The sequence below is a fragment of the Panthera pardus genome, unplaced genomic scaffold (genome assembly GCF_024362965.1).
Source record: "Panthera pardus isolate Hobbes unplaced genomic scaffold, ASM2436296v1 HiC_scaffold_6, whole genome shotgun sequence".
NCBI classification, from domain to species: Eukaryota; Metazoa; Chordata; class Mammalia; order Carnivora; family Felidae; genus Panthera; species Panthera pardus.
The window spans coordinates 102,551,938-102,579,639 of NW_026526991.1; the positions used below are offsets into that span (position 1 = coordinate 102,551,938).

At 40.7% G+C, this 27,702-nt stretch overlaps 1 protein-coding gene across 4 annotated transcripts in view; it reads left to right on the forward strand.

The window, feature by feature from the left end:
- Nucleotides 1-18,716, forward strand: part of PARP11 (poly(ADP-ribose) polymerase family member 11) — a 68,452-nt gene extending 49,736 nt beyond the window's left edge. For all 4 annotated transcript variants that reach the window (XM_019464814.2, XM_019464810.2, XM_019464813.2 and 1 more), the window contains 5 exons: nucleotides 1,467-1,542; nucleotides 4,646-4,718; nucleotides 4,797-4,927; nucleotides 14,096-14,247; nucleotides 15,770-18,716. In XM_019464814.2, coding sequence (XP_019320359.1) covers nucleotides 1,467-1,542; nucleotides 4,646-4,718; nucleotides 4,797-4,927; nucleotides 14,096-14,247; nucleotides 15,770-16,086 — 749 coding nt within the window. In that variant the 3' untranslated portion in view covers nucleotides 16,087-18,716. The remainder of the gene's footprint in view (nucleotides 1-1,466; nucleotides 1,543-4,645; nucleotides 4,719-4,796; nucleotides 4,928-14,095; nucleotides 14,248-15,769) is intronic.
- The last annotated feature ends 8,986 nt before the right edge of the window (nucleotides 18,717-27,702 follow it).

The following is a 27,702-nucleotide window of genomic DNA, read 5'->3' on the forward strand; positions in this document are numbered from 1 at the left end:
AGAGATTGATGCAACCAAATCTCTAATCATTATTGTCCCCCCCAAAGTTTTTATTTAATTATTGAGAATTAAAACCATTATATTCTTCTTCCCAACTAACCTATAACTGCTTTTTTATGACATTACTGCCTTCAAGAGCCCTGACATTTGTCTTTTTGCTGCAGTATAGACAGAAGGTATTCGCTAGACCTTTCAGACATCTTGTGTACAAGTGCCAGTTTGAAGCGATACTAAGACGTAGTGATACGCACACACATCAGGCTTCATGTAGAGGATGAAGTTTATCAACACGTTTAATTCAGCAAGCCACACATTTCTGAAAGAATATTTGCTAATAAACTGTATTTTGGGGAGAGCTTTCTCTCAGACCATACAGTTTGTTAAAAAATGTCTTTATCAAAGAATAGGAGTCACATTCAATAATTTAATTCCAGCAGCCCCTCTATATGATGATACTGCATCAAAGGTATCATCAGCATTTCGAATGTACTGTTTGCAAAATTAGCTCCAACTGTTTTGCCATAAGCTGACTCAGGTGCTCTTGGTAAAAATGGTGAAGAGGAAACTCAGAGTGAGGTAGTAGAAGACCCTGCAGCCTTTGCCTCCTGTGCTGAGGTGATCTTGCTTTTTCCTGCACAGCGGTGATGCCAGTGTGTGTGCAGAACCTAGGGGAATCCGAAAAGGGCAGGGCACACTTTATATTTTACAGCATTTGCCTGGATGGGTGAAGCTCTTTATTTTGGAATGGAATGATGCCAATTAGATAAGATACACTGACTGGGATCTCAAAGTAAGCCTCAGCACTAAACTTTGTGGGAACGAAGACATGGATCTGGTAACAGTGCCACAGCTAAGGCACAGAAGAGAGAAGAAGATGACACTTCCACTTAGTTATTAGTCTTACCTCACCAGAACCTCTTGAAGAAGCACGTATTTAGTCTAGCTAGATTTTCTATTGTTGGTTTTGGTATATGGTGTAGAGAAGGCCAGAAGTGTACCAATTTTTGAAATTCTGTGAATTCTTTCAGTTTTATAGTGGTAGTGTATCTTTTTATCATTCCCAAAATTTTTGGAGCAATCAAAGTACACTTCCCATTCATAACCTGACCAGAAGATTCGGTACTATAATTTTATTCTCTTTCTAATACTCTTCATTTTCCTAAGTCTTGCACCGTAGCATCAGCTTAAGCTTAAGTGTGCTACAGAAAGCTGCAGACCCTGTGTACTGAGCAGTCTGAGCCTAGCATCCTGTGTGTGAGCGAATGATGAAGCCATGTTCCCTGAATAGCGCTCCTAGGATGTCATGAACAGATGTGTGCAAGGGGTCCTTGATACACTGTGCTTACCAGCGCCTCCCCAAGTGCCATGGTTCCGGATCGCCATGTGCTGTGGCTACACATCTTCGTGACTATTTGTAGCACAATCTGTCCCTACCGCCTATCTAATATCTTTGTCTTTGCCTACAGAAATGAAGCAAATGAATCTCATCACTGGAAAACAGCGCTTAATAAAAAGAGCCCCCTTTTCTATCAGTGCTTTCAGGTATTGTAAAGAGAACAGGGATAGAGAGAGTGGGCTTTCCTCCTCTTTTTGAGTATTTGACAGAGGCACAAATAGGCTTGAAAATGTTTGGGTAGCTTATTTAACGATCTTGATGTTGGTCTTTTCATGGCTGAATTTTGCATTAGTTGATGAAGTACAGTATGATGGTTGTCTGCCCTTGTTTCCTTTCCTGTTATGCTCTTCATTTCCCCTTCTGTATTTACATTTTTCATGTCTTTAGGATGGTCACAGAATGCCATATGGTCTCTGCTATAAATCCTTAAAATAGCTTGCTGAAGTAGGTTTGAATTAACTTGTAAATACTCTAGAGCCATCCAGTTATATGGGCTACTTATAACTCCTAGGCACTTGCCCCCTTTTTCTCTACCTCCACTGAGCCCCATTGGGCAACTCCTGGGAGTGATTCTAAATCTGTAATGACCAAAGGAGACCTAAAGAAGGTGTGAGCTCTGTGGGACGGCAGCACAGCCCTCTGCTCCTGGCTCTGGGTCGCACATTGTCCTGTTTGGTTTCTCTGGCGGTACACAGCCCTAAAAGAGAGCTGTAGATGCCAGAAAAGAGTAAGTATTTGTTATTCCTGTGAATGAAATTGAAGGGGAAAATCTTCGGGGGCATACCTCCTACTTTCTGTCATGGTCCCTCAAGTAAATATTGCTGTTCAAAGAACATAAAATAAAACAGAAAAAAAATGGTAGCATGTGAATTGGAAGGGATACCCCTTTACTCTTTCCAAGGAGATATTTTGAAACAAGGATTCAAATAAGGAAAGAAATTCTTTAAGTTTCTATCAGTCTGTTTCTTAAGGCTTTTGGCTTATATTTTAGCATCCTGATTTAAAAGTTATGCAAGCACTTTTATAACAAATGCCCTAGTACTGCTGTGGAATGTGGAGGATATTATTTTCTTACCCACCACATCATATCTTTATTCTTAGGCACAAGGAATATAATAAACGAATTTCTTAGCTTCCCAAGGGTATGTAATCGAGGGAAAAAATGGGACATAATAACGGAAAATGTTATTGTAATTGTACGTTATTATTTCTGGTATACTTTGGAGGAGAGAAGCAACAACACTATGGGGCCGAACACTTTGTTCTGACACAGAGGATACAAATCATAGAGCAAAGACAGGAGAGGGAGAGAATTAACCAGAATGGACGAGAATAAGCAGGTTAATAGCAGAGGAGAACAGTTAGGTATGCCACAGTAGAGCGATGCTGGTAAGTGGGTGTTGATACAGAAATTATTTACGCAGGAATATATCAAGTGTGTATTACACAAGGTGAATAGTTCACATTTCCTACTGGCCAGGAAATTACAATTAATTAAGGCTACGGTCTACATAAAAATTAAAACAACACAAACAAAAAAACCCTTTTACATAGCTAAAAGGTACTCCAGGCAAAGTAAAAAAAAAAAAAAAACCAACAAAAACAAAAAACAAGCAACAACTGGGAGAAGTATTGTTACTCATGATCATAAAGGGCTCATCTCTGTAATATATGAAGTACTCCTAGGAATCTCTGAATGGTAGAAGACCAGCAAATCATTAGAAACATCTGGCCTCACTCAGAATCAGAGAAGTACAAATTACACCAATTTTTTACTATCAGATTGTCAAAAATTCAAAAGTTTGATAATGTGCCTTTTTGGAGAGGTTGTTGGAAGTAGGGATTCTCTACATTTCTGGTGGTAATGTTAATGAGCATAACCTTCAGAGAGGGCATTTGGACAGTATCTGCCAGAATCTAAATAATAGTCTTTGACCCGGAAATTCCATCTCACAGATGTCCTCCTACAGATATACAAGTAGACAGGTAAGATGGAAAAAGAATCAATTTGTGGTTTTGCAACATTCTTAACAGTAGCAAAAAGTCAGAGACATGCTAAATACCATCAACAAGGGACATACATAAATTATGGTATGTCGGTACCATGGAACTTTCTGCATCTGCAAAATAGATCGCACTCATTTGTTCAACCAGTAGGTATTGCATGAGCCAGGTTCTGTGGTAGGGGCTGGGAATGAGGTTACTCTCTATCTATTGATGCAGAAAGATCTCTAAGAACATATTAAGTTGGGGGGGGGGATGGCTGCAGAAAAACCCCGTAAATTTTATGTGTGGGGGAAAAATTTGGCTTGTGTGAACCTAAAGAAGTCTGGAAGAATACCCCCAAAGACTAAAAAAAAAAAACAAAACAAAACAAAAAAAAAACCAAAACTGATTACTTGGAGTTGGGGCAAGAGTTGAAAATTGGACAGACTAATTTTCACTGTTTGTTTCTTTAAATGTGTTGTTTCTTTATATGTGTTAATTTTCAAATCATATGATTGTAGGATCTTTTCAAAAATTAAAATGAGCTTTAGAAATTAAGCTAAAGATAGGCTTGAAATTTATGACTTTCTTCCAGTAACCTCCAGTCCCCAAGGAGGATTAGTATGTCCTTTTCAACCTTTTGCCATTAAGCCCTCCAACTTACTTTTTTTCTGTGTTTACATCCAGTGGCTTCAACTTGGTGGGCAGGTTTTTCAAAGTTTCGCTGGCTTCACTGGGTGAATTAATGCAGGCTGTGTATGGGGAAGAGAGGGCAGTAAACAGAATGGCTTAGGTGTGAGTTAGAGCTTGAAGCACATTGCATGTATTGCCAAGAGGTTTGGATTTTATTTGATAGGCAGTATCAGTCTTTTACAGGGTTTTGTTCTGTTTTGATTTTAAATTGAGAGTTTCATTTCTTCTTGGAAATTCCTTTTCTTTATCTAAAATCTTCCTTACATTTTAAAGGAATTGTGACAATTAAAAAAAAAAAACATGACAGCATTAAACAACTGTTTGTGAAATTTTGATGTTATTTAAGACTGGATGTTTTCCACCAGAGTTTTCAATTCCGCACCTAAAAAAGTAGCACACAGAAGACATGCAATAAATATTTGAAAATAAAGAGCCGAGAGCTTCAGTTCATTGCGTTTGTCACAATGCCCTAGACGTGAAAATTCAGCTTTGGAGAAAAGGTGAAATTAAAGCACTGACAATGATTATTATCAGCTTCTAATATTTTGTCTTGTCTTTTGCTATGTAAAGTTATATCTGTGAAAACGAGGCTATCCCCATGCCCCCGCACTGGGAGAACGTGAACACTGACGTGCCCTATCAGGTAAGAGCAGAGCTGATGAACCCCACTGTGGAAGAGCGGAAAGGGCCCCAGTAAAACTATGCAAACTTCTTTTTCCAGCTTATTCCTTTGCACAATCAAACACATGAGTATAATGAAGTTGCTAGTCTCTTTGGGAAAACAATGGATCGCCACAGAATTAAAAGAATTCAGAGAATTCAAAATCTGGACTTGTGGGAGTTCTTCTGCAGGTGAGACGGTGTCCAACCTGAACCCTCTCTTTGGCCTCTAAGACCTTTGTAGTCTTAGAGATAGCAAAACATAGATGTCTAACCGGACTGCCCCTCAGGTGTTGTACCACCTGTGGAGATGCGCTGTGTGTTTCTCTTGTGGTATCTCAACCCTGTCTGTCAGTACTCCTCCTCAGCACTCTCGGGGAGTGACACAGAGCTTCCTTAGAGGTGAAGGTCAGGTTCACTTCCAGCCCTGTGACACTACCCCCAAGGGCAAAGACCCCCTCTCCTTGCCAGGTGCAGAACTGTGCAGTCTTGGCTGAAATCTGCATTAGAAGGGAATCTAGGGAGCTCTTTAGTTTTGTTGACATTACTTTGGTGGTACAGACCTGTCTGTGGAATTAGAAGTCTCTGGAAACATTGTTGAACTCATTTATTTATTTTTTTATTTTTTAGAGAGAGGGAGGGTGCATGTGCCAGTCGGGAAGAGGCTGAGGGAAAGGGAGAGAAAATCCCAAGCAGGTTCCACACCCAGCATACAGCCTAACTCGGGGCTTGATCCCACCAACGTTACATGATGACCTGAGCCTAAACCAAGATTCATACGCTTAACCACCTGAGCCACCCAGGCACCCCAACATTGCTGAAATTTTTTTAAAAAGCAATTACACTATCTTGCCTCTAGTCATTTGCTTATTTTGTTTTGGAGGACATTGTGGAACATACTTTCAAATGTCTTGTTAGGCCCAAAGTTTAGGTAGTAGATTTACTGCTTAATTTAGGGTATAAACGAGCCATTGGATTGCTCAGTATGCACTTCATCTAAAAATAAAGTCCATTACAGAAAACTTAAATGTATTGTCCAAATTAACCTGTTGTGCTGTATTTTTTAATAGCAAATGCTACTTAAAATAAGTGGTTTATAAGTGGAAATATTTTTATTAAATTTTTATTTGTTTTTATTAAATATTTAAATTAAATTTATGAGGATAGTTGATTTTTAATTTTTTAAATATAAGCAGGCATTTAATATTTGCTCAGGAAAATTTCAAATAATAGAATCTAATATAATGAATATCCATCATCCTGACTTAACATATTTAACCACACATAATCCATTACCTTTTTTGTTTTCTATTGTTGTTGCTGAAGTATTTCAAAGAAAATCGCAGACCTTAACTCATTTCATTCGCATATACTTGAAAACTAGGCTGACTTTTGTTTGGTAATGATACATGGAATTCTTTCATGCTCCTGATAAGTAGTTAATATGGCCTGAATATATTCCTGGTTTTATTGTCATAATAGTTTATGGTAAAATAAGGGGTTTCAGCTTGTATTCTTTATAGTCCTGAGTCTTTGGACCAAGCTAACTTTTATTTCTGACAGTAATGAGTTTAACTGAGGTTAACTGAAGGTTTTGTTGGGTTCTTTTTTTTCTTTTTTAATGTGAAATTTATTGTCAGATTGTTTCCATACAACACCCAGTGTTCATCCCAACAGGTGCCCTCCTCAATGCCCATCACCCACCCTCACCTTCCTCCCCCCCCCCCATTTACCCTCAGTTTATTCTCACTTTTATTGGGTTCTTGTTGACATGATTCTTTTGTTGAGGAAGATGGAGGCCTCTCTCCCCTTAAATTTTATTCTCTCAGTGGATAAAGTGAGTTTTTCTAAAATGGTCTGATGAAAACTTAATTCATTATTCTTAATCAGGCCTCTGAAGTGGAGTTCAGTTTTAACTAAACTCATAACTAGAGTTGTCTCAATTTAATCGTAGTGGTAAAAATGTACCAGTAAATCCACATGTTTAAACATTGTACACTAGGAATTTCACTGAAGAAGTATCACTCTGTTCACGCCCTTCATGATTTTATGTAATGTTGGCCTATAGAAATCTGTGATGGTAAATGAACCTATCACCTGCTATGACATTAGAAAATACTGGGTCTTGTAGTAAGGACAACCTGTTATTTTGACATCTCCATTAAGAACTAAAATCCTGGTCAATCTTGTTGTCACATAACCTCTGACTCACCGTATGGGCGGTCAGACATCCATTTCCATGTCGCTCAGTCCTTTTTTTTTTTTTTACTTTTCTCCTTTCTTCTTCAAAAAAAACTTTTTTGTTTTTGTTTACTTATTTTTGAGAGATAGAGAGAGAGATATAGAGGGTGAGCAGGGGAGGAGCAGAGGGAGAGGGAGACACAGAATCCGAAGCAGGCTCCAGGCTCTGAGCTGTCAGCACAGAGCACAATGCAGGACTCGAACTCAGGAGCTGTGAGATCATGACCTGAGCTGAAGTTGAACGCCCAACTGACTGAGCCACCCAGGTGCCCCTCTCCTTTCTTCTAATAAATATGTCAGAGTACCTACTTTGTGACATGCACTTTCCTAGGCACATATGGGATATAGCAGTATACAGGACCATAATTTAGACAAGGAGCCAGACAATTGCATCACAAAATAAAAATGAAAATTAAGATGAGTGGTTAGAGAAGAAGGTAGAAAGGTAGTCAGGAGGTTGAGCATGGAGGAGTTTGCAGTAGAGCCATTGGAATAGTTGTGTGATTTTCTTCAGTAGCCTTACCAGAGTTGAACTGACCCAGAGTTGAGGTCAGAGAGTCTGAAGGAGTAGGCCATGCAGGGTCTTATAAATCAAACTGAGGGGTTTGGATATTTTTTCCTGGGACTGTGGAAAGCCATTATAGAATTTTAAGCAAGAGAATGATCAATATGATTTGCATTTTAGAAAAATAATTTAGCAGGCTGTACTGTGGAGAAGGGGTCTAAAGCAGTGGTCTCAGTTAGGAGTGATTTTGCCCATCAGGGGATATTTGTCAATGACTGGAGATGACTTTTAATTGTCATGTGGTGGGGTGAGGAATTAATACTGGTATCTACTGGGGAGAAGGCGTGGGTGCAAAACATCCTACAGTGCACAAGACAGCCTCCCACAACAATTATTTAGCCCAAAATGGCAATAGTGCCAAGGTTGAGAAACCCTGGTTTAAAGGGGTCACAATCAGAAGCAGGGAGACCAGTTTAGGAAATTGTTTCAGTAATTAAACTGAGCCACACTGGGTGGCTTGAACCGAAGTGGTATGTGCTGTGTTGGGAGGAAGAGGACGGTTGAGATATCAAGGATGAGATATCAAGGATGTAGAATCATGATTTAATGTATTCAGTGGTGTGGGTAAGGAGATGGGAAAGAGAACTCCAGAGTTTCTGACTCATTTCGGTTGACTAACGGAAAATGGGCAGAAACAGATTTTGGTCTTTGTCTTTAGGGAGGGTGGGCAGGAAGCAGTAGTCGGTACATGTGTCATAGCTCAGGAGAGTGGTGTAGACTAGAAATAAAAGTTTTGGAGTTGTTAGGAAATGTGAGGTAGTAGAAGCTGTAGAATTGATAAGATGACCAGGAAGTGTATGTAGATTAAGAAAAGAAGAGGACCAAGGGCTGAACTCTGCAAGGGATGAACAGAGGAAAACTCAAGAAAGAAACTGAGAAGTAACAACCACAGAAAGTGGAAGAAAAACAATATACGGTGGAGTCACAGAAACCAAGGGAGAGAGTGGTTTAAGCAAGTAGGTCTCATCCTCAGGGTCACATACAAAAGAGATGCCAAACAAGATGATATTGAATTTCTCCTTTGGATTTTGCAACAAGGTCATTGGTACCCTTGATGAGAGCAATGTTGGTAGATGCTATATTGTGTATACACCAAATGTGACAGCTCTTCCAAGAAGCTTAGCAGTGAAGAGGAGGAGGGATGTGAGAAGATGGGTACCATGGAGTTAAGAAAGGTGTCTTTGTTTTGTTCTGCTAAGATTTTTGAATTTAAAGATGGGAGGGACCTAAGCATGTATAAATTACAATAGGAAGGAACCCAGGGAGGGGGAGTTTAAAGGACAAGAGAAAGGGGAGAGTAATTGATGCATTTAGACTCCTAAAGAGGTGTGATGGCATGGAATTCAGAGAATTTACTAGAATGTACAGAAGGAGCCAGACAAGGGTGGGCCAGTCATGTTTATAGATGAGTGGAGGTAGAGGATGAGGAGAGGGGTTAGGTTATGGAATTCCTGAAACTTTGAGTGTCCTTGGTGAAGTAAGCAAGGTCACCTACAGAGAATGAAGGGTTAGGGAATGTGGATAAGAGAGAGCGATAGGGGAAGAGGGGAGATTTGGAATGGCCACTATGGAAAATGGGGAGAAAGAGCTAACTTGGGGACCATAGCATTTCCATCAGTGCTGAGGGTTTAGCTGATGTTGGAATATGTGAATTTGGAGTAGGGACCACGGGGATGTTGTGTGATCTATTTCAGCAGTCCATATGTAAAAGCAGAGAGTGGAGGTGATTGGGTTGACCCAGGGTTGGGCAGGATATGGCATCAAGGAAATGAGAGCAGTGAAAGCTGCTACCTCACTAAGAATATGGATTTAGGGGAGCGGTGCTCCAAATCACCTGCAGAGCTCTTTAACATGCGGCAATGTCTATCACCCATCCCGGGTCTACTAAATTAGAGCCTCTGTGTTCTGACACTTTTACCTTTCAAAAGTTCTGCAAGTGATTCTGATGGAGAATCAGCAGCCAGGATGGAGAACCACTGGTCTGAACCTAGGCGAACTTCCTTCAATCTGGAGCATGAAGATATTCCTGTTGCGATTCAGGACGCATGGCAACTTAGCCCTTTTGGCACCCTAGTCCCTGAGATGGTGGGTAATTGTAAGATACCTTCAAAAAGTAGGTGCTGCAGTATTTTCTGTAAGTTCAGAAATGACTGTGGGGTTGGGCATAGGTGGGCAGGGTTGTGAAGAACTTAGTGTAGCTTGAGTCCTATGATGTTTCCCAAAGGTTTAGCTGCAGCCCAAGAGGTCCTAGAGTTCAATGTGAACCTTTCTGGAACCTCAAGGCCATAGTATGTGAGGCTGCACATTTCATGGGTGCCTTAGTAGTTGGCACTAGAATAAATTATGCTGTGGGGATGCAAAGCTTTGCCCCCCACTCCCCCGCCACTCTGCCTTCAACTGGTATATGCCACATCCAATCCAGTGACTCAGCAGATTTTCAATGCTCACACTAAGAGAGACTCAAGTGAATTTTCAAATTAGAAATTATTTTAATTTCTAAAAGAAATTAATGAGTGAATATCCTGATTTTGAAGTGCATTCTAGTCATTACAGATGGTAAAGCTTGACCTTAGAAAGATGTATACTAAACAAATATTTACTTGGGGAAAAAGAGTACAAATTCACTAGTGCCCAGCTAACTAAGAGGATTACCATAGTGGTAGACAGCTGAGCCCCTTAGACAATACAACTTGATTTCTACAATATGGTTGACAAAGGTGCTTATGCTGGAGGCAAGATAGATGTATGCCAGTGGTAGTATGAAGAGAAAAACTAATACCCAGTTACAAGTATTGGGCAGAGAGTAACTTGAGTGGCATGCATGCTTTCTTCTTGAGACCTTCAACATTTCGATTGTTAATTTGGATAGAAATGTAGAAGGCTTACTTATCACGCTTGTGAAAGCTTTAAAACTAGAAAGGGTAGGGGCGCCTGGGTGGCTCAGTCGGTTGGGCGGCCGACTTCGGCTCAGGTCATGATCTCGCGGTCCGTGAGTTCGAGCCCCGCGTCGGGCTCTGTGCTGACAGCTCAGAGGCTGGAGCCTGTTTCAGATTCTGTGTCTCCCTCTCTCTGACCCTCCCCCATTCATGCTCTGTCTCTCTGTCTCAAAAATAAATAAACGTTAAAAAAAAAAAAAAAAAACTAGAAAGGGTAGCTTATTTGTTGTGTAAATGAATCATGAATAGAAAGACTTTGGAAGATTGAAACAAATTTGTGAAAACAAATTATCTTTTTTTTTTAAAGATTTTTTCCTTTCTTAGAACAGCAACAAATGTGTATCATAAGAAAACAGACAAAAGTCAGTACCTAAAGGTCTAAAAAAGAAAGTCGGCAAATTTGTTCGTAGTGAAAACATGCTGGGTTTTTCTGAAGTAAATATTTGTTTCATGCACATCCTTCTAACACCATGCTTAATGATCTGAAAGACCATCACCAGTAGATCAAAGCATATACATTGAAGTTTTTTTTTTTTTAATTTTGCTTATTTATTTGGAGAACGACGGAGACAGCAAGAGTAGGGGAGGGGCAGAAAGAGAGAGGGAGAGAATCCCAAGCAGACTCCATGCTGCCAGTGCAGAGCCCAATGCTGGGCTTGAATTCACGAAACCACGAGATCATGACCTGAGCCAAAATCAAGAGTCAGACACTTAACCGACTGAGCCACCCAGGCACCCTTGAAGTTTTGATACATATTGTCAAATGACTCTTGAGAAAGACCATTTCCATTTCTGTCACTTTTAAAAAGTTTATTTAATTTGAGAGAGAGGGAGAATGAGAGGGTGAGGGGCAGAGAGAATCCCAAGCAGGCTCTGCACTGTGTGGGGCTCGAACTCACTGTGAGATCATGACCTGAGCCAAAATCAAGAGTTGGACCCTCAGCCAACTGAGCCACCCAGGTGCCCCACCATTTCTCTCGTTTAAATGCAAGTATCATTCCCCCACATAGTCACTAACCTGCATGTTGTTTATCAATTATGTATTTTAAAAAATTACTATATCAAGTTTAATCGAAATGAACCTACTACATTAGGTTTATAAATCAGTTGTACCAATATAGGAAGCCAAAAAGAGATCTGGTTTGAGAAAGTCTTGGAGGTTCTGAGTGAGTACAGAATTGTGTTTTGAGTGACTACAAATTCACGCCTCTGCTGCAAAATGAACTCGGTGGTACACCAGGAGAGCCGTGCTGGCTGATGGTATCTGCACTTTTTCTATTTCTTACCAACATTTATAAATTAGAAGGTATCCAGCAGACTCTTGTCAACTAAAGGCTGTCCAGGATAGAAAAAGGCCTGGAAGCCATGCCCTCTGAGAATAGTTGAGGGAATGGATGTTTAACCTCTAGAAGAAAGCCTAGGTTGGTGTTCATTGGTTATATTTTGGAGAATCACAGAGTTGTCACATATAAGTGATCGGAGTTGTTCTGTGTTCAGGAGAGAATTACTGGGACCAATCAGTGGACATTAACAAGAAGTCAGATTTTGGTTCAGTGCTGCAGGCGACGTCCTTCCTAACCATTCTAGCTGATCACAGAGAGTTGTGCTGTCGTGCAAAGCGTGTACTGGAATGAATTGAAGCAGATGTTAAGTAGCTATTTATCAGAGATATAATGAGGGGAGGGGATTTTTAAATTTTTAAGATCTCTTTTCTATGAAGTATTTCATAGAAATATGGAAATGCTGCAGTTAGTTCACAGACACCCTTGTACCTGACAATGAGATTTAACATTTTGATATTTGTTACATTTTTTAATATTTTCTTCATTTTTGTATATGGGCTTTTTCATTTTTTAGTGTATTTTTAAAATTTATTTTTATTACTGAAGTTTAGTTGACACACAGTGTTGTATTAGTTTTGGGTGTACAACATAGCGATTCAACAATTCTACATGTGACTCGCTGCTCATCAAAATACATGTATTCCCATCGGTCACCGTAGTGTTATCACAATATCATTGACTCTACTCCCTGTGCTGTGCTTTTCATCTCCATGACTGTTTAGTTTTATGTTTATTTGTTCTTATTTATTTATTTTTATTTGAGTATAGTTGATGTACAGTGTTACAGTAGTTTTAGGCATACAGCATGACGATTCAACTTCTCTGTACACAATGCCCTGCTCACCACAAGTATAGCTACCATCTGTCACCATACAAGGCTATTACAATATCATTGGCCATATTCCCTATTCTGTGTCTTTTATTCCTGTGACTTATTCATTCCATGACTGGAAGCCTGTGTCTCCCTCTCCCCTTCACCCATTTTGCCCGGCCCCCTAACCCCCTGCCCTCTGGCAACCATCAGTTTGTTCTCTGTATTTATAGGTCTGATTATGGGTTTTTTTTGTTTATACATTTGTTTTAGATTCCACATGTGAGTGAGATCATATGATATTTGTCTTTCTCAGTCTGACTTATTTCACTTAGCATAATACCCTCTAGGTCTATCCATGTTGTTGCAGATGGCAAGATCTTATTCTTTTTTATGGCTGCTTAATATTACACTGTGTGTGTGTGTGTGTGTGTGTGTGTGTGTGTGTGTGTACACACCACATCTTCTTTATCCATTTGCCTATCAATGGACACTTGGGCTGCTTCCATATCTTAGTTATTATAAATAATGCTGCGATAAACATAGGAGTGCATGTGTATTGTTTGGGCTTTTTTAAAGATACAAACATTACAAATACAGTGGAAGTGTTTATCCCATCCCCTTCCTGTTCTGCTTTCCTCCTGAGGCTGGTGTTCTACCTTCTTGCCCATGTTTTTATATTTTTTACTACCGATATGTGTTCATATACAATATACAGTATTGAGTCATTTGTCTCTTTCTGCAACATTCCTTTTGCATTCAACATTATTTTTCAAGAGTTGTCTATTTAGTACATGTAGATCTGGTTTATTTTAACTTTAATGTATGGATATATAATTATTCATTTTTCTATGAAAGAATTTTAGGCTGTTTTTAGTTTGTTTGTTTTTTACTGTTACAATCAGTCTTGCACTGAATATCTTTTTATATGTTGGAAGAGATTTGTTCACTGGGAAGTGTGTTGAACTGGATGGGTTAATGTTCCTTCCAGCCCTACGATTCAAAATTCAGTTCAATCCAACCAACATTTTCTAGTCTCTGGAGATAAAAAGATTAAGGCATGGTCCCTGCTCAAGGAATGCACTGTTTAAAGACTCTCTGAAGTTTATATTATTTCGTTGTTTATCGTGTCATTTTTAGGCATCTATAAAGCGTGGCTGGCTTAGGCATTCAGTTACCTTGACTATGATGGGGCATCATCTGGGATATCTCTATAGTTTTGAGTATAATTTTCAACCTTAAGTCTCAATTTTAACTAATAATTTTTGGTAAGATGATTATGTGTCCAAGAGCCATTTGAGGTTATTTCTTTTCCAGAGCTGTTTTTACCACCTATGATTTATGTTAAAGAAGTCTTTTCTGTTTTACCCTTCATTATTGAACTTGGCTCTTCTGAAAATTAATAAATGCCACTTATGGTCTATCTCTCTGTGTGTTTTATGCCTATGTGTATTGTGTGCTTAGGAAAAAGGCTCAGCTGAAGAAAAAACGAGGCGTGCCTCAGATTAATGAACAGATGCTCTTTCATGGTACCAGCAGTGAATTTGTGGAAGCAATTTGCATTCATAACTTCGATTGGAGAATAAATGGTATACATGGTGCTGTCTTTGGGAAAGGTAATTATCAGAATTCCAGGCCCAGTTTGAGTCCTAGGAGACAATCTCTTCTCTTTAGAGATAATTGATTGTTTTATAATTCAGGAGTTTGATAGTCATTAAGTTAAAAGTTAAACTGTACTAGGTTCCTGGCACACCCTCAGAGTTTCTGAGCCACGGAAAAGCCACTTCCTGCATGTACAAGGTAGAAGTAAGACTTTGACACCTCTACCAGGTTAAGTAGCTCCCCAAGTCCCAGTCATTCAGATGGGACAGCATGTCTGTATTGGCTGATTTTTGCATTACATTTAATTTCCATGTATAAATCCTATACAGGTATGACTGTATACCAAACTGTTTTATGTCCAATGTATAAAGAACTATAAAATAAATCGGTCACATTGTACCCAGGTCTAGGTACTAGTATTTTCTGTTCATTTTGTTTTTTAGAAAATGATAGGTAAGGATATTAATGAGCAATAAGGAGTAATGGGGGAACTCCTCACCTTTTTTTCTAATACTGTGAAAGTCCAAGCTCTCAAATTTATACCTACTACTCAAGCAAATTAAGGTGAGAAATGAGGAGAAAAAGTAGGGGTGAATGTTTATTTTTCTGGCCCTTACTTTGTACCTTATCTCCAGCGAGGGAGCTGGCTACCACTTAGGATCAAGATATGCTACATTTTTAAAGAGTAAATTAATTTTTAAAGTAACTCCTGGAAAGGTCATCCCATTGATCTGACTGTAAGAGGATTAGAAAAGCGTTACCATAAATCCTGTCAGCACTGGGTAACCTGAGACTTTGTGATTCGTTTCCCAAATATTTTAGAGTAAATATTCCCTTCGTGATGTCAGTCTCCTAGGCCTACCGTTTGGGAAGATTTGATGCTTCATTGACTTTTCACATGTAGGCGATGAACCTCTGTGAAATTGTACTTCGGGAGTGCTCAGATGTGAATAGTGTTGCACTCTTCAGAGATCTCTCTGTGGTTGTGGGGTGGTTACTATCTCCAGAAATATTATTGATTTGTTACCCCATATCATAGAAATGTGGTTTCTTGGGTTTTGAAATAATCTCCATAGACCAGTAGTTCCCACTGCGCTCTGCAGAGCTCGGTGAATGCTGGCCAAGGGCAGTGGGCTGAGGAAAGTGCTGGAGGGAAACAGAAATGGGAGGGAGATTCAAGCAGGTAAAACTCAGGCCTTGCCTTACTTTTAGTCACGGAAACAGACTGTATCTGTCTCACGTACTGGATTTCTCTAGAAGCTTTCTTTTGAAAATAGAAGACTGATAGCTCTGTTTTGGTGGGAGCGGGGGAGGGTGTCAGTGGTGGGGAATGGTCTGTGTAACAAATCTATCTGTGGGGTGGTCCACAGCATGTGCTTTCTGGTCTTTCCTTAAAGATCTGCAGACAAGGACATTCCACATCTCCTTTCGTTATACGATTCCACGTGTCTGCTCCCCTAACAATTAGAGTGTTTTTGCTTGTGTTTCCTATATTCTTCAAGTAATCTTGGCCTCTTCTGGTCCTTTTTGTTTAAGGAACCTATTTTGCTAGAGATGCTGCTTACTCCAGTCGCTTCTGCAAAGATGACATAAAGCACGGAAACACATTCCAAATTCATGGCGTCAGCCTGCAACAGCGGCATCTGTTCAGAACGTATAAATCTATGTTTCTTGCTCGAGTGCTAATTGGGGATTACATAAACGGAGACTCCAAATACATGCGGCCTCCTTCCAAAGATGGGAGCTATGTGAATTTATACGACAGCTGTGTGGATGATACCTGGAACCCAAAGATCTTTGTGGTGTTTGACGCCAACCAGATCTACCCTGAGTACTTGATAGATTTTTATTGATTTCACTTCCAAATCTCAGTGGTCAAGGAAGTTCTAGTCTGTTTTGCAGGAAGATTTGCTCTCCTGTCATCTAGCCACTAAATGTTCACTATCTGATACTTTTGAAACAGATATGGAAAAAAGTGGCGTCCATATAAAAAGGCATACTGACTTGAAGGTTGGTTTTTTTGTTGTTCTGTTTTTGTCCGTTGCTCGTAGTCTTGTCTGTTAAAGATTGATAACCATTGCCATTTTAACACAGAGGTGAAAGATAGCACTCAAAACTGAATCAGCTGGGTCTCAATTAACATAATCATTCAGAGTCTGTAAAGTTTACATGTGTGTTCTATTTATTCATATATATGTTGAGAAAATAAAAAAAAAAAAACAGACATAACTGTGTCCCTTCAGAAGAATTGATCCTTTGTAAGTTGAATTCTGAGAGTATTGTCCACCAATCAGTATGTTGCCTTTGTTGGTCTTCTGAAGTGGGAATTTTATTTTTTTTTAATGTTTATTTATTCTTTGAGAGAGAGAAAGGGGGAGAGAGAGAGAGAGAGAGAGAGGGCATGAGCAGGGGAGGGGCAGATAGAGGGAGACACAGAATCTGAAACAGGCTCCAGGCTCTGAGCTATCATCACAGAGCCCGACGCGGGGCTTAAACTCATGAACCACAAGATTATGACCTGAGCCAAAGTCGGACACTTAACCGACTGAGCCACCCAGGCGCCCCCTGAAGTGGGAATTTTAAACCCTGAAGCAGTCTGAGTACCTTGAGAGAACTCAGAAATAAAGCCATTATTTACAGTGCTGCCAGACCAGCCAGAGGGAGAAAGTCAAGGTAGAGTGTCCTGCTTCTGATTGCGTCTAGAGGGCAGGCTGCCGTCTCATTCTCTTGTCCCCACGTTGACAACTGCAGAGGGCAGTTAGCCCACAATTCATCCACCGGGGCTCTTGAACTCTGGTTGTAGGACTTGCTGCACACAGTGTTTATTGCACCTTCAAAGTGAAATCCCTTTGTTTTGAGTAGCAAAATGACAATCTGCGAGCTCTTGAACAGTTCAATACAATTTATAATCATGCCTAATACAACTTTGTGTACCTGTTTCATCTATTTTGCTATTATTCTATTCTGAAGAAGAATAGGCAATGTTGGAAGAGCTTCCTGCCCCTATAGATATTCTGGCAGAGACCACCTTGGCAGAAATGTCATACCAGAGTTCAGGTATCAGATGGGGGAATCGGCCAGATGATTGCTGTTTCCCAACCTTGATTGTCCATGGTTCTTCCTGAAAAAAAGAATACACTTGTATCAAGCCTGGCCAGAAAACCATTTCCTAACTCAGTATAATAGTGAATTCTCTTCCCATTATCCTCATTCAGTTTTGGCCGAGAGGTTGTGAACATAACTTAACTTCTCAGGAAAAAGCCAGTAAGTGCCCAGGCCTGTGTGCCTTGTTTCAATCATTTGAATTGGGAAGATATCTAGAAATAATAAAAATAAAGAGAATGGAGCAAGATTAGGCATGGTAATTCTTTAACTGACATAAATCCCCAGATTTATTGTAGCCCAGAGGACATGTAACTGGGCAATTCAGAGTAAGTAGTACACAGGAAACTGTTACATATGACACTCTGAAACCAGGCAGCAACAAAGACTTCCTGACCCAGCTGCACACCCTAGCAGCCAGCTCCCATGAAATGCTGTATTTAGGAAGAGCCCATTTTAGAAACACACAGAGGTTATTATGGAAATAATTGGAGGAAAAGTCCCTAGACAACCTTGTGAGAGGCTCTAGACTCATTCACCAGAAAACAACTAGAGACACCAGGAATTCTGATTTTGAAAATCTTTTTGTTCCATGTATTTGTTATTTACACACACACAAAATGCTGTGTGTGCATTCACTTCAACATGGATGTCTTGTTTTCAGTTTAACACGATTGCCCTTCCCATCACTCGAAAGGAATAAGTGTTGTAGCATTTGGGGGTTCTTCTTGTGCAGACCTTATCTGAAGGTGTGACCGAGAGCCCTAATTTGAGGTTTGCAAGGCAGTCTGTCTGAACTCTGAACTTCCCTAGCTGGCTCACATGTAGTAAGTATCGCAACATTGTAAGAGAGGATTCTTTTCCTCTCGTCTGACAATGTAGTCCAACTCTCCTTTTATAAGAAAGAGCTGATTTTGATAAATTTTTTCAGTGTGATAGTGTAGCATTAATTGATATTAAAATTCTGTTTTGGTCAATAGATTGAGTTGAGGAATCGTAATTAGTATATAAACAGACTGGACACAACCATCTGCCACCTTTTCCTCTTGTCCTCACATAGTATGTGTGGAGAGAGTAAAGAGAACCTATTCCAGATTAATGAATAAATGACTTTTAAAAGTCTATGTTGAGTAAATTCCAGCTGATCGCGACTTTTCTTTTTCTCTTTGGTGACATCAGTCTCAGGGTAAAAAAAAATGTGTTTATGAGAAACAGTTTCAAAATCTTGTGGTTATGAACAGGAAGGCTTTTTTTTTTATTTATTTAATTAGTGCAACTTTCATTTCTAGACTGTTACGGTGATGATAAAGCATTTGGAGCCATTTTTGATATGTGAATGTATTGTTTTTACATGTGGTGATTAAAGCTTTCCATAGCAGGGCCCGGTTGTCTGTGTATGCCATATATTTGTTTCTATGATTTCTGCGTCTCATCTCCACCTTGCATTATTTAAGCCTACATTTGTAGCTCAAACTCAACCCTCAAGAAGTTTGTTACCTCTAACCCTTATGTAACGCACTTACGGATGGGACAAGTCTCTTGTTCTTGGTTTAAGTCATCATGAGCAATAGCTAATCAAATAATCTGGGAAAATCATTTACTCTGCTATTGAAAATTCCAAAAGCAGTCAAGGCCAAGTGCCTACAGACAGCGTCCTTTACTCTCAGGGTGCTCCCCTGCCTCAGAGGAGCCATTCTGGAGGGTGAGTCTACATTCACCTGAGGCACATGCCTCCTGCAATTCACCTAATCTCCAACCACAGTAAGTTGTGAAGTGTGTGTGTGTCCACAGTAAGTTGTGAAGCAAGTTAGACATTTCATTTCAAGCTTATGTTGGCAAAAAGAAAAAAAAAGAAAAAAAAAAGAAAAGAAAAGAAGAAAAAAGGAAAAGAAAAAAGAAAAAGGGGGGAGCTATCCAAAGCTGCCTTAATGTTAGAGGAACGATCAAGGCTACTTGTGCAAACAAATCAGGTTTTCTGTTCACTAAAATCATGTCGCAGTCTGTGTAAATGTTGGCCTACTGTCAAGGCTCAGTGTGATAAAAATGCAACTTCGATGATGTAGAAATGTGACATCTTTCCAAGTTTTGTTCCTAGGCCATCCGGGATGTGGGGTCGCCTCCCAGGTCACCAGGAGTAGCACTGGGAACAGTCTGTCAGCGGCCCTGGTTACACAGTAGCCTCACGCCGTCTGTTCTCCTTGGAGAAGGGTATTCTGTTTGCTTTTAGATAAACGAATTTTGTTTAAAACCAAGAGTCTATTTCTAGATGAAATTACACATTCTGTACTTGTAAAGAGGAAAAATAAAAGGGAATGGAAAATAGCCAGGAAAGGAAAAGCAAACAAAGCCTTGTCAAATATTAGTTTTCATTAGGAACTTGAGCAAAAGGATTGTACTTATTTTTACCCCTTTGCACTATATGCAGGAAGAGGTTTGGTGAAACGAGCCGCCCTGCCTCGTTTCCTAGGAATAATTTTATAACATCGCTTGGGGCAGCACTGGTGGAAGAAATCAACATTTCCAAGAAGCATGAAGAGCACCATTATTTGGGGGCTGCCTGGGTTTTGTGAGTAATACGTGCAGAAATGAGCCCTACATATCCAGGAAGATGTTCTGAGTTCATCCATTCAGCTTTACTTTTTTGCAGACTGGCTCACTTCTCCCATTCCAGAGACTGCAGGCTAGAAGGTGGCAGAGAGCATTTGCAGTCTCTTTCCTCTGCCCGCTTCCCAGGCTGAACCGCGCCTCGCGCCTGACCCATCCCAGGTAAAAAGGTGTCTTGGTTATTCCGAACCCTGAGACAGTAAATTCCCTGCTGTTACGGAATTAAGTCTCCTGCTGTAAAATTATGTAATCCATTTTCTCAGCTCTAATTGCTTGGCTTTCATTCTTCAGCACTGCAGGCTGAGAACTTGGCTTTTATTTGAACTTTCTCACTGTGTGGCGATGTAGCTACGAATTTAACATTGATCTTACTCATTTTCAAGTGGCTTCTCATGAGATTGGAACATAGAACAATGCCAGGGACACTTATGTTTCCTGCAGCTTTTTAGCCTTGCTGTATCCTCTACCAAGAGGTTATACAGGAAACTGATTCTGACCGACTCCGGCTTATGCTGACTCCACTGTGGACAAGCCAGTTTAGGAGAATCACAATCGAGGATTTCATTCAAATCAGTTTTGCAATATTAATTCTAAGTCCAGATTGTAATTCTTGTGTTTCCGTGTTCCTTTTTAAAAAAATACCTTTTCCTGAAGGGCTCATTTTGCTTTAATGTCTCCTGGATAACAGGTGGAAGCTGCAGGCATTACAAGTTCACCTTTGATTAACACTCTTAGAGAATCAGTGTTCAAGCCCAGCTCCTCCTCTTTATTCCTTTAAGAAGGAGATCAAGCACCATCTTGGGAGTTGCTGATCCAAGTTTTATTTCTAGCTTTGATGTTTCACTCAGCGTGACCTTGGATAAATCAGCAGAGGGGAAGGTTCACTTTTCAGAAGGTGAAGTTTCTGAAAGACTCTTGTTAAAAGTAAAAGGGCCTGACAGAGCGTGGCTAGATTTCTCTAGGCAGCATCTGACCTGACTGAAGATGGTTTTTGAGTTTGGGTCAAGAAAGTCCAGCAGCGGGGATCGCGATGCATTATGAAACAAGAGTACAGAATAGGAAGGGAAGTTTCTCCCTGACCCTCTACTGCCAGTCAGCCCCTCCTCGACTCAGAGGTCCTGCGGTGTGCCAGGCGGTTGACAAGTTGTGCACCGCCTCTGCTCTGGGGGAACTCCACGCCTAGTGGGGGGGCATACGCTGAACTGTAACAAGAGCGATGGGCTTAACTGAAGGGGAGCTTCAGGCCACTGTGAAAGCCTGCCACAAAGGGACCTAACCTCTCCTAGAGAATTAGAGAAGGCTTCCCTAAGAAGTGACATTTGAATGTGGAGACCTGAGAGATGAGTGGGTGTTAATTAGGTGAAGGATTGATTTTAGTCCCTCCGGCAACACCCAGTGGTGGGTGCCACATCAGGCTTTCGGGAGATGAGAAGAGCAAGGTATGGGTAGAAGGCAGGTTGTAGCGTTTTTATCATTAACATTAAAGTGACAGAATCAAAGCCACTTTAAGAGCCAGAATTATTGCCCAGCTGCAGCTGGCCCTGGGGATAGCCTCAGGGGAATCAGAACCCCCACTGAGGGTCCGTGGAGACAAGAGCAGGGATGGTGTAGATCTTTATATAACATGCTAGCACAGTCAAGATGCTTATTAGGTAGGCTTGCTTATTCTTGCCCCCATGCCTTTGCTCATGCTTTGCTGCTCCCCCCCCAGAACCCACACTTGCATACCTCCCTTCTCCCTCCAGAGTCCCATGTCTCTGACGCATGGGCCCTGGAGTCAGGTGACCAGGTTGAACACTGGCTCCACCACTTACCAGCTCTCTGACCCTGGAGAGGTTTCTCAATCTCTCTGTGTTTCAGTTTCCTCATCTATAAATTGAGATAACAGTAATGCCTACCTTATGTGATGATGATGATGATAATAATAATAACAATAATAATAATAATGCCTGTGGAATGCTTTGATAATGCCTGGCAGCTTCAGCAAATGTTTGTGGGTATTGGTCTATAAGACCCTTCCTCTTTTAGGAAGTGTTCTGTAGCTAATTCAACCCTCCCAGATCTGGGATTCTTACAGGTTTCACATTACACTTGGAGTTACGGGCATACTTTTTCTTTCTTTCTTAGCATTTACTTGGTCAATGGCCTTCACCCAAAGACCACCAGAAGCAATCCTGTAGTTAAACAAGTTGGGTTGTAGTGAAGGGGAACATAGACCATGAGGAAACATGGAGTGTCCCAGTGAGAGGGTGTTAGAACTTATTATAGGATTTGAACTTTGGTTAGTTAATTTGGGGAAGCATCTAAGGAAGTGGGGTTTTGCCCTAGATTGGACCCTGTCAGACAGCAGGGTGAATCTTTGATTGGGTATCTCACTAAACCATACGTGTCTGGCTGGGTAGACTAGGCAGGGAATAAGCTATAATCTGTAAAGCAGTAGCAATTTCTCATTTTGGCTGAAAGACAGGATGTTTGGTATTCTGCAGGTGGCACAGTGACCTAATTTTTGCGTGTGCTTGGACTGAATTATGAAGTAGCCTTGCTTTGTCTCATTTTGTCATCAACTCCAATAACCTTGTCTGGGGTTTGAATTCTGGAAGATAGTTTAGGCTGTAAAGGAAAATAACATGACTTAGCACGAGTACCAGGCCAGTTTCCAAATGTCAGCGGCTGATCTTTGTTTTCCTTCTCAACTTGTTAAATAACTGTTTTGTTTGGGTTAGTTTTATTCCTTCGGGGGAAGTTATATATTCATTCATTCAACAAGCATAGGGCACCATGGTAAAAACCCTGCTTTCAAGGAGCTCCAAGTCTACATGAGAGAAGATTTAAAGACTGTCTGCTTCAGTCAGTCATTTGGATGGTTTTGATGGTATAAACGCCTCCTTCAGCTTTCCTATTAAAGAAGTTCTCCGGCCTTTGTCTGGATACAGTACCAGTAAGCACCCGCTCCCATGAGACAATATTAAAAGTTTAAGGCCAAGCGTGAGAAAATCTTATCTTGACCTGTAACCCCCTCCCTGTGTCTTCCACCACTTGGATCCACGCCTCCCATTAAAGGCACACAGAACAAGTTTTCTGCATGTTCCCTGTAGCCCATCTACAGAGTCAACAACACATGAAGGGTGTAAGGAAACTCTGGATTCTTAATCTCAGTGCTGTACTGAAAGACTACTCATATTTTTCTCAAAAGAATATTCTCATTCAACAAATAATTTAATGCGGTTGTGTTTTCTGAATGGCTTTGCTATTAACATAGGCCTGTACTGCGTGGCTGGAGAACAGAGACTATGTCACTGGGGGTTCCTAGGCAGGTGGATGACATTGCGATGAGAGCTACATACACTAGATGGCAGCACCTTCCTTCAGAACTGGCAGCAAGATCTGGGCACCGAGTTCCTATCCCTGTGTATTATAGAGCAGGGTGAAGAGACCCTCCAGAAACCATCTCTTCCTTTCCTCTGCCACCAGGTGGGACAGCCCCTTCTCAGGTCCACCTGGTTATGCCTTTGTCCCATTTGTAGAAATTGCTAGGAAAAGGGGGGCCCTTTCTCAATAGTGACCTCTTCTTATATTTTAGAGTCTTGCCTATTTGAAAGTTCTTCCAACCATTCACATGCTATCATTTCATCTTATTTTATTTCCTTTTTTCATATGAAATTTTATATAGTCCAGAAAATAATTATTGGGTACTTTCTGAGTCCATAAACACAAAGATAGTTACTCTTCAAACCTTACCTCTTTAGGCATAAAATGAAATGAAATGATAAAATTAAAATAAAATGAAATAATAAAATAAAGTCTCTTGTTCTCTAACTTCTTTCTGGCCTCACCCTACAGCTCTTTATGTACCTGTGGTTCTATCTCCTGGGTATATATGCTCTATATCATTTGCAAGTTATGGAGCCCCAAAGTTTCACCATCCTCCTTCAAACAGACAAGATACTGTTTCTTACAATTGTAAAGCTAACTCCTCAGAAAGCAATACGTATATTCTTTACTCTTCATGTGTGCCAGAAAAGAGAGGCCATAAACTTGGCTTAAAATTGGAATCTATGACACACCAATACACATTTCCGAAATACCTCTCTCAAACTCTGATGAGTTGAACTTGGTGCGCTACAATTTTTTTAAAGGTATAATTGCATACAATTCAAGTGTGCTTGGGCGGGTGGGGGGGTCAGGTAATAATAATTCACCACTGTGGAGGACAGAACAAAGGGATTCCCTGAGGTCATGTTTCAGTGCCTGAGCCGGCATAGACCCCAATCACAGGCATTGTGCTTACCAGTCCAGGGATCCTTTAGCATAACTTTGTTTAATGAGACTACATTTGCCTGATCTTAGCACTGACTGATCTCCTTCTAAAAAAAAAAAAAAAAAAAAAAAAAAAAGGTCTATTTTAAGATGAACATTTTGAAAATATATGTCATATGTTTAGCATTTTGTATTTGGAAAACAATGTGCTATAATGAAAAAAACACAGGTTTTAGAGTCAGACCATCCTATGTTAGAGACCCAGCTTTGCTACTTTATAGCCATTGTAGCCTTGGAGAAGTTGCTGGTCTCCTCTGAGCAACTGTCTCAGAGTTACTGAGTTACTCAGAGTTGCTGTTTCCTTGTCTCTCCTCTTTGTCTTTCTGTGATGTTGGGAGAATTACCTGAGACTGTGTGAGTATGAAAAGCACTTAGCACTGGCATGTGCTAGTTGCTCAACAGTGAGATACAATTTTATTACAAGTTGAGTTGTTCCAAGAAGAGGGTATCTGTAAGGCAATGGTGGAAGGGCCAGAAGGTGTGGGAGAAGTCATTCTGTAGTGCTGCAGAGCTCAACACAGTCCTTCACCTCTCAAAAGCGTAAGAAACATGGAATGCAGGAAAGAAAAGGCAAGGCACAGAAAGTCCAAGCGATGTAAATAAGAAGATATCTATGATTTAGATTCCTTCCCCTGCTTCTGTCCCCTGGCTTCCAGACAGATCTGTGTCTTGTCCATTCCAGACAGCTCTAGTGGGCTGGGAACAAAGCAACATTGTGGGTAAGGATAGTAGGACTTTGGATATCCCTGCCAGCCTGAGAACCTGCTGTTGAGAATGCTTCATACCCAACAATAGCAACGATAGAACCTAATGCTTTGGCTTCATTCTAGATTATCATAGACTGCAGTTAAGTAACCTACCATCATTGACTTGAATCCAGTCTTGGCTCTTCCATCAACCTGGCTAGTCACTTCCTCCTCCTAGGCCTCGGTCCCACATCTATAAAATGAGGAAGTGGTCTGAAGGCCCCTTCTAGCTCCTGTCTTCTGTGATACACAGCTTTCACTCTCTCAAAGCTGCCAACAACAAAAACATCAATTCTGCAAAGCAATTTATGTTCACTGTTCTCCCACTTGGAGTCAGAATTGGACCAGAAAATGGAAGGTAGAAAGAAAACTAAGCAATAAGCAAAATATACTAAAATAAAGGTAAAGTAGCAAAGACTGAGGGTACTTTAATTTTTTAATATATTTATTTATTTAGAGAAAGAGAATGCACAAGTGGGGAAGGGGAGAGAGAGGGAAAGAGAGAATCCCAAGCAGGCTCCACACTGTCAGTGTAGAGCCCAATGTGGGGCCCAATTTCCAGAACCATGAGCTCCCGACCTGAGCCAAAATCAAGAGTCAGATGCTTAACTGACTGAGCCACCCAGGTGCCCCTGTAGCATAGCCAGAGGTGTTTTACAGAAAGTTGACCCTCTTGCCAGGTGACCTTGGAGAGTCCATTGTATTCTAATAAGAGGAATGATACCACGGGAGGCCATGAGATCTAGTTTATTTCAGCTGTTCCCCCTGCTGTCACACAGGTTAGATGACATTCACAGGCATGAAACACCCTCACAGGTAATCTAGATTTTGAAGAATGCCCCCATGTGTCTGGGGGCAATGAGGCATAAGTTGTAACTACACAACTCTGGGTGCTATATGGTTACCAACAGCAGCTAGCTGAACTTCATGTCTTCACCTCCTCTGTGGGAAAGCACATTGCAAAGGGATGGGATGAGAATGATCTTGAATAAACTCTAAGGACATAGCCAAAATGATACCATTCAAAAATAAAGGCTCTGTTTTAGTAATACAATTCACTTGTTACAAACCTCACAATGGGCTTGGGATCTTTGCTGTTGAAATCTATTCATCTAGGGGGAGAATTCATAACCAAACAACAGGTATGTGAACTATTCAGCATGTACCTCCACAGGTACAATGTTCATTTACCTGCCGGTGGTGCGGTATATACTCTGGAACCCAGGGAAGGTAAAATCTATATACAGTTTGGGCTAATAGGACAGTCAAAAGGCTTCAAAAATGTATGACCTACACTCAGTGTATGCCTGGGTGGTGGGTATTGCAATAACATTCGGCAAATTTGAATGCAGTATTTTGGGTGGAAATAATGAAACCAAATGAACCTACTCATAATCCTTTAGTTACATCTCATTACCAAAACTGGTTCTTAGTTTTGGTAATATGTGGTTTCAGTTAATAAAACTACCAAATGAATTCTATAAATTAGAAAATGCTAATTGTTGCTTTAGTCATTCCACATTTATTGACCATCTACTGTGTGCCATTTGATAGCCATCCACATACCAGGTCCTTTACTAGGACTGACTTCAAAGATGAGCAATGTAGAGGCACCTGGGTGGCTTAGTCGGTTAAGTGTCCAACTTCAGCTCAGGTCATCGTCTCACACTTCGTGAGTTTGAGCCTGTGTCAGTCTCTGTGCTGACAGCTCAGAGCCTGGAGCCTACTTCAGATTCTGTGTCTCTCTCTCTCTCTGCCCCTCCCCTGCTGATGCTCTGTCTCTTTCTCAAAAATAAATAAACATTAAAAAAACAAAGATGAACAATGTACTTGCTTTCCAAGGGCTCTTGGCCTAGTGAGGAGACAAATATGTAAACAAATAAATGATGATTCCATGTAATAAGTGCTTGTCAGAGATATGAATTAATGTGTCATGGGAAATACAAGATGTTCCTGGAGAGTAGAATAAGGCTTAACCTAAGGGCAGGGCAATACAATACCTAAATCTCAGAGGGAAATACCAGGTGACAAAAGTGAGAAAGGCCAATCCAGTGCAGGCAAAGAGATGAGCACATGCAAATGTGTGTGTCTGAGGAAGAGTAAGCGGGGGTGGTGGTGCTGTGTGGTTGTGTGGTGAAAGCAGAGGGCAGGAGTGGAAGGAGATCAGGCTGAAAATACAGGTTGGGGAGGGATTTGCTTTCCCAGCTGAGGGGTGTGGGCTTTGAGGAATTGACCAAAGGTTTTAAGAAGCTGAGGGACAGTTTGCAAGACTGGCTGAGTAGAGATGTCATGGGTAGGGGGGGGAAGCATTGCTGGAGACTGTGTGATTACATCAATGTTTTGTCTGCCTGACACTGTGCCGATTTCCTGGGAAGAGCAGAACTGCTTGCTCTCCCCTAGCCCGTGTGAATACGTGAACCTAATGAGAGCTTTAGGTTCCTTAAGAACCCCACTTCCTTAGCTATAATGATTGTTCTAGGGGCTGGATGCCACATGCAAGCTGGTCCAATCATACCGTCTTGTTCTGTTCACCGTTTTCCAAGTGTTTGGTCAATGTGTGGGCATGTGACCCAGAGACCTTCCTTGATAATTCTGCATTTTGAATTGGCAGTAAGGGAAAGAATCTTTCTTTTCTGATGATGAATCTGTGAAGTTGCAAATGTAGAGATGCCAGTGGTTATGTATCATATGTGGAAGAAA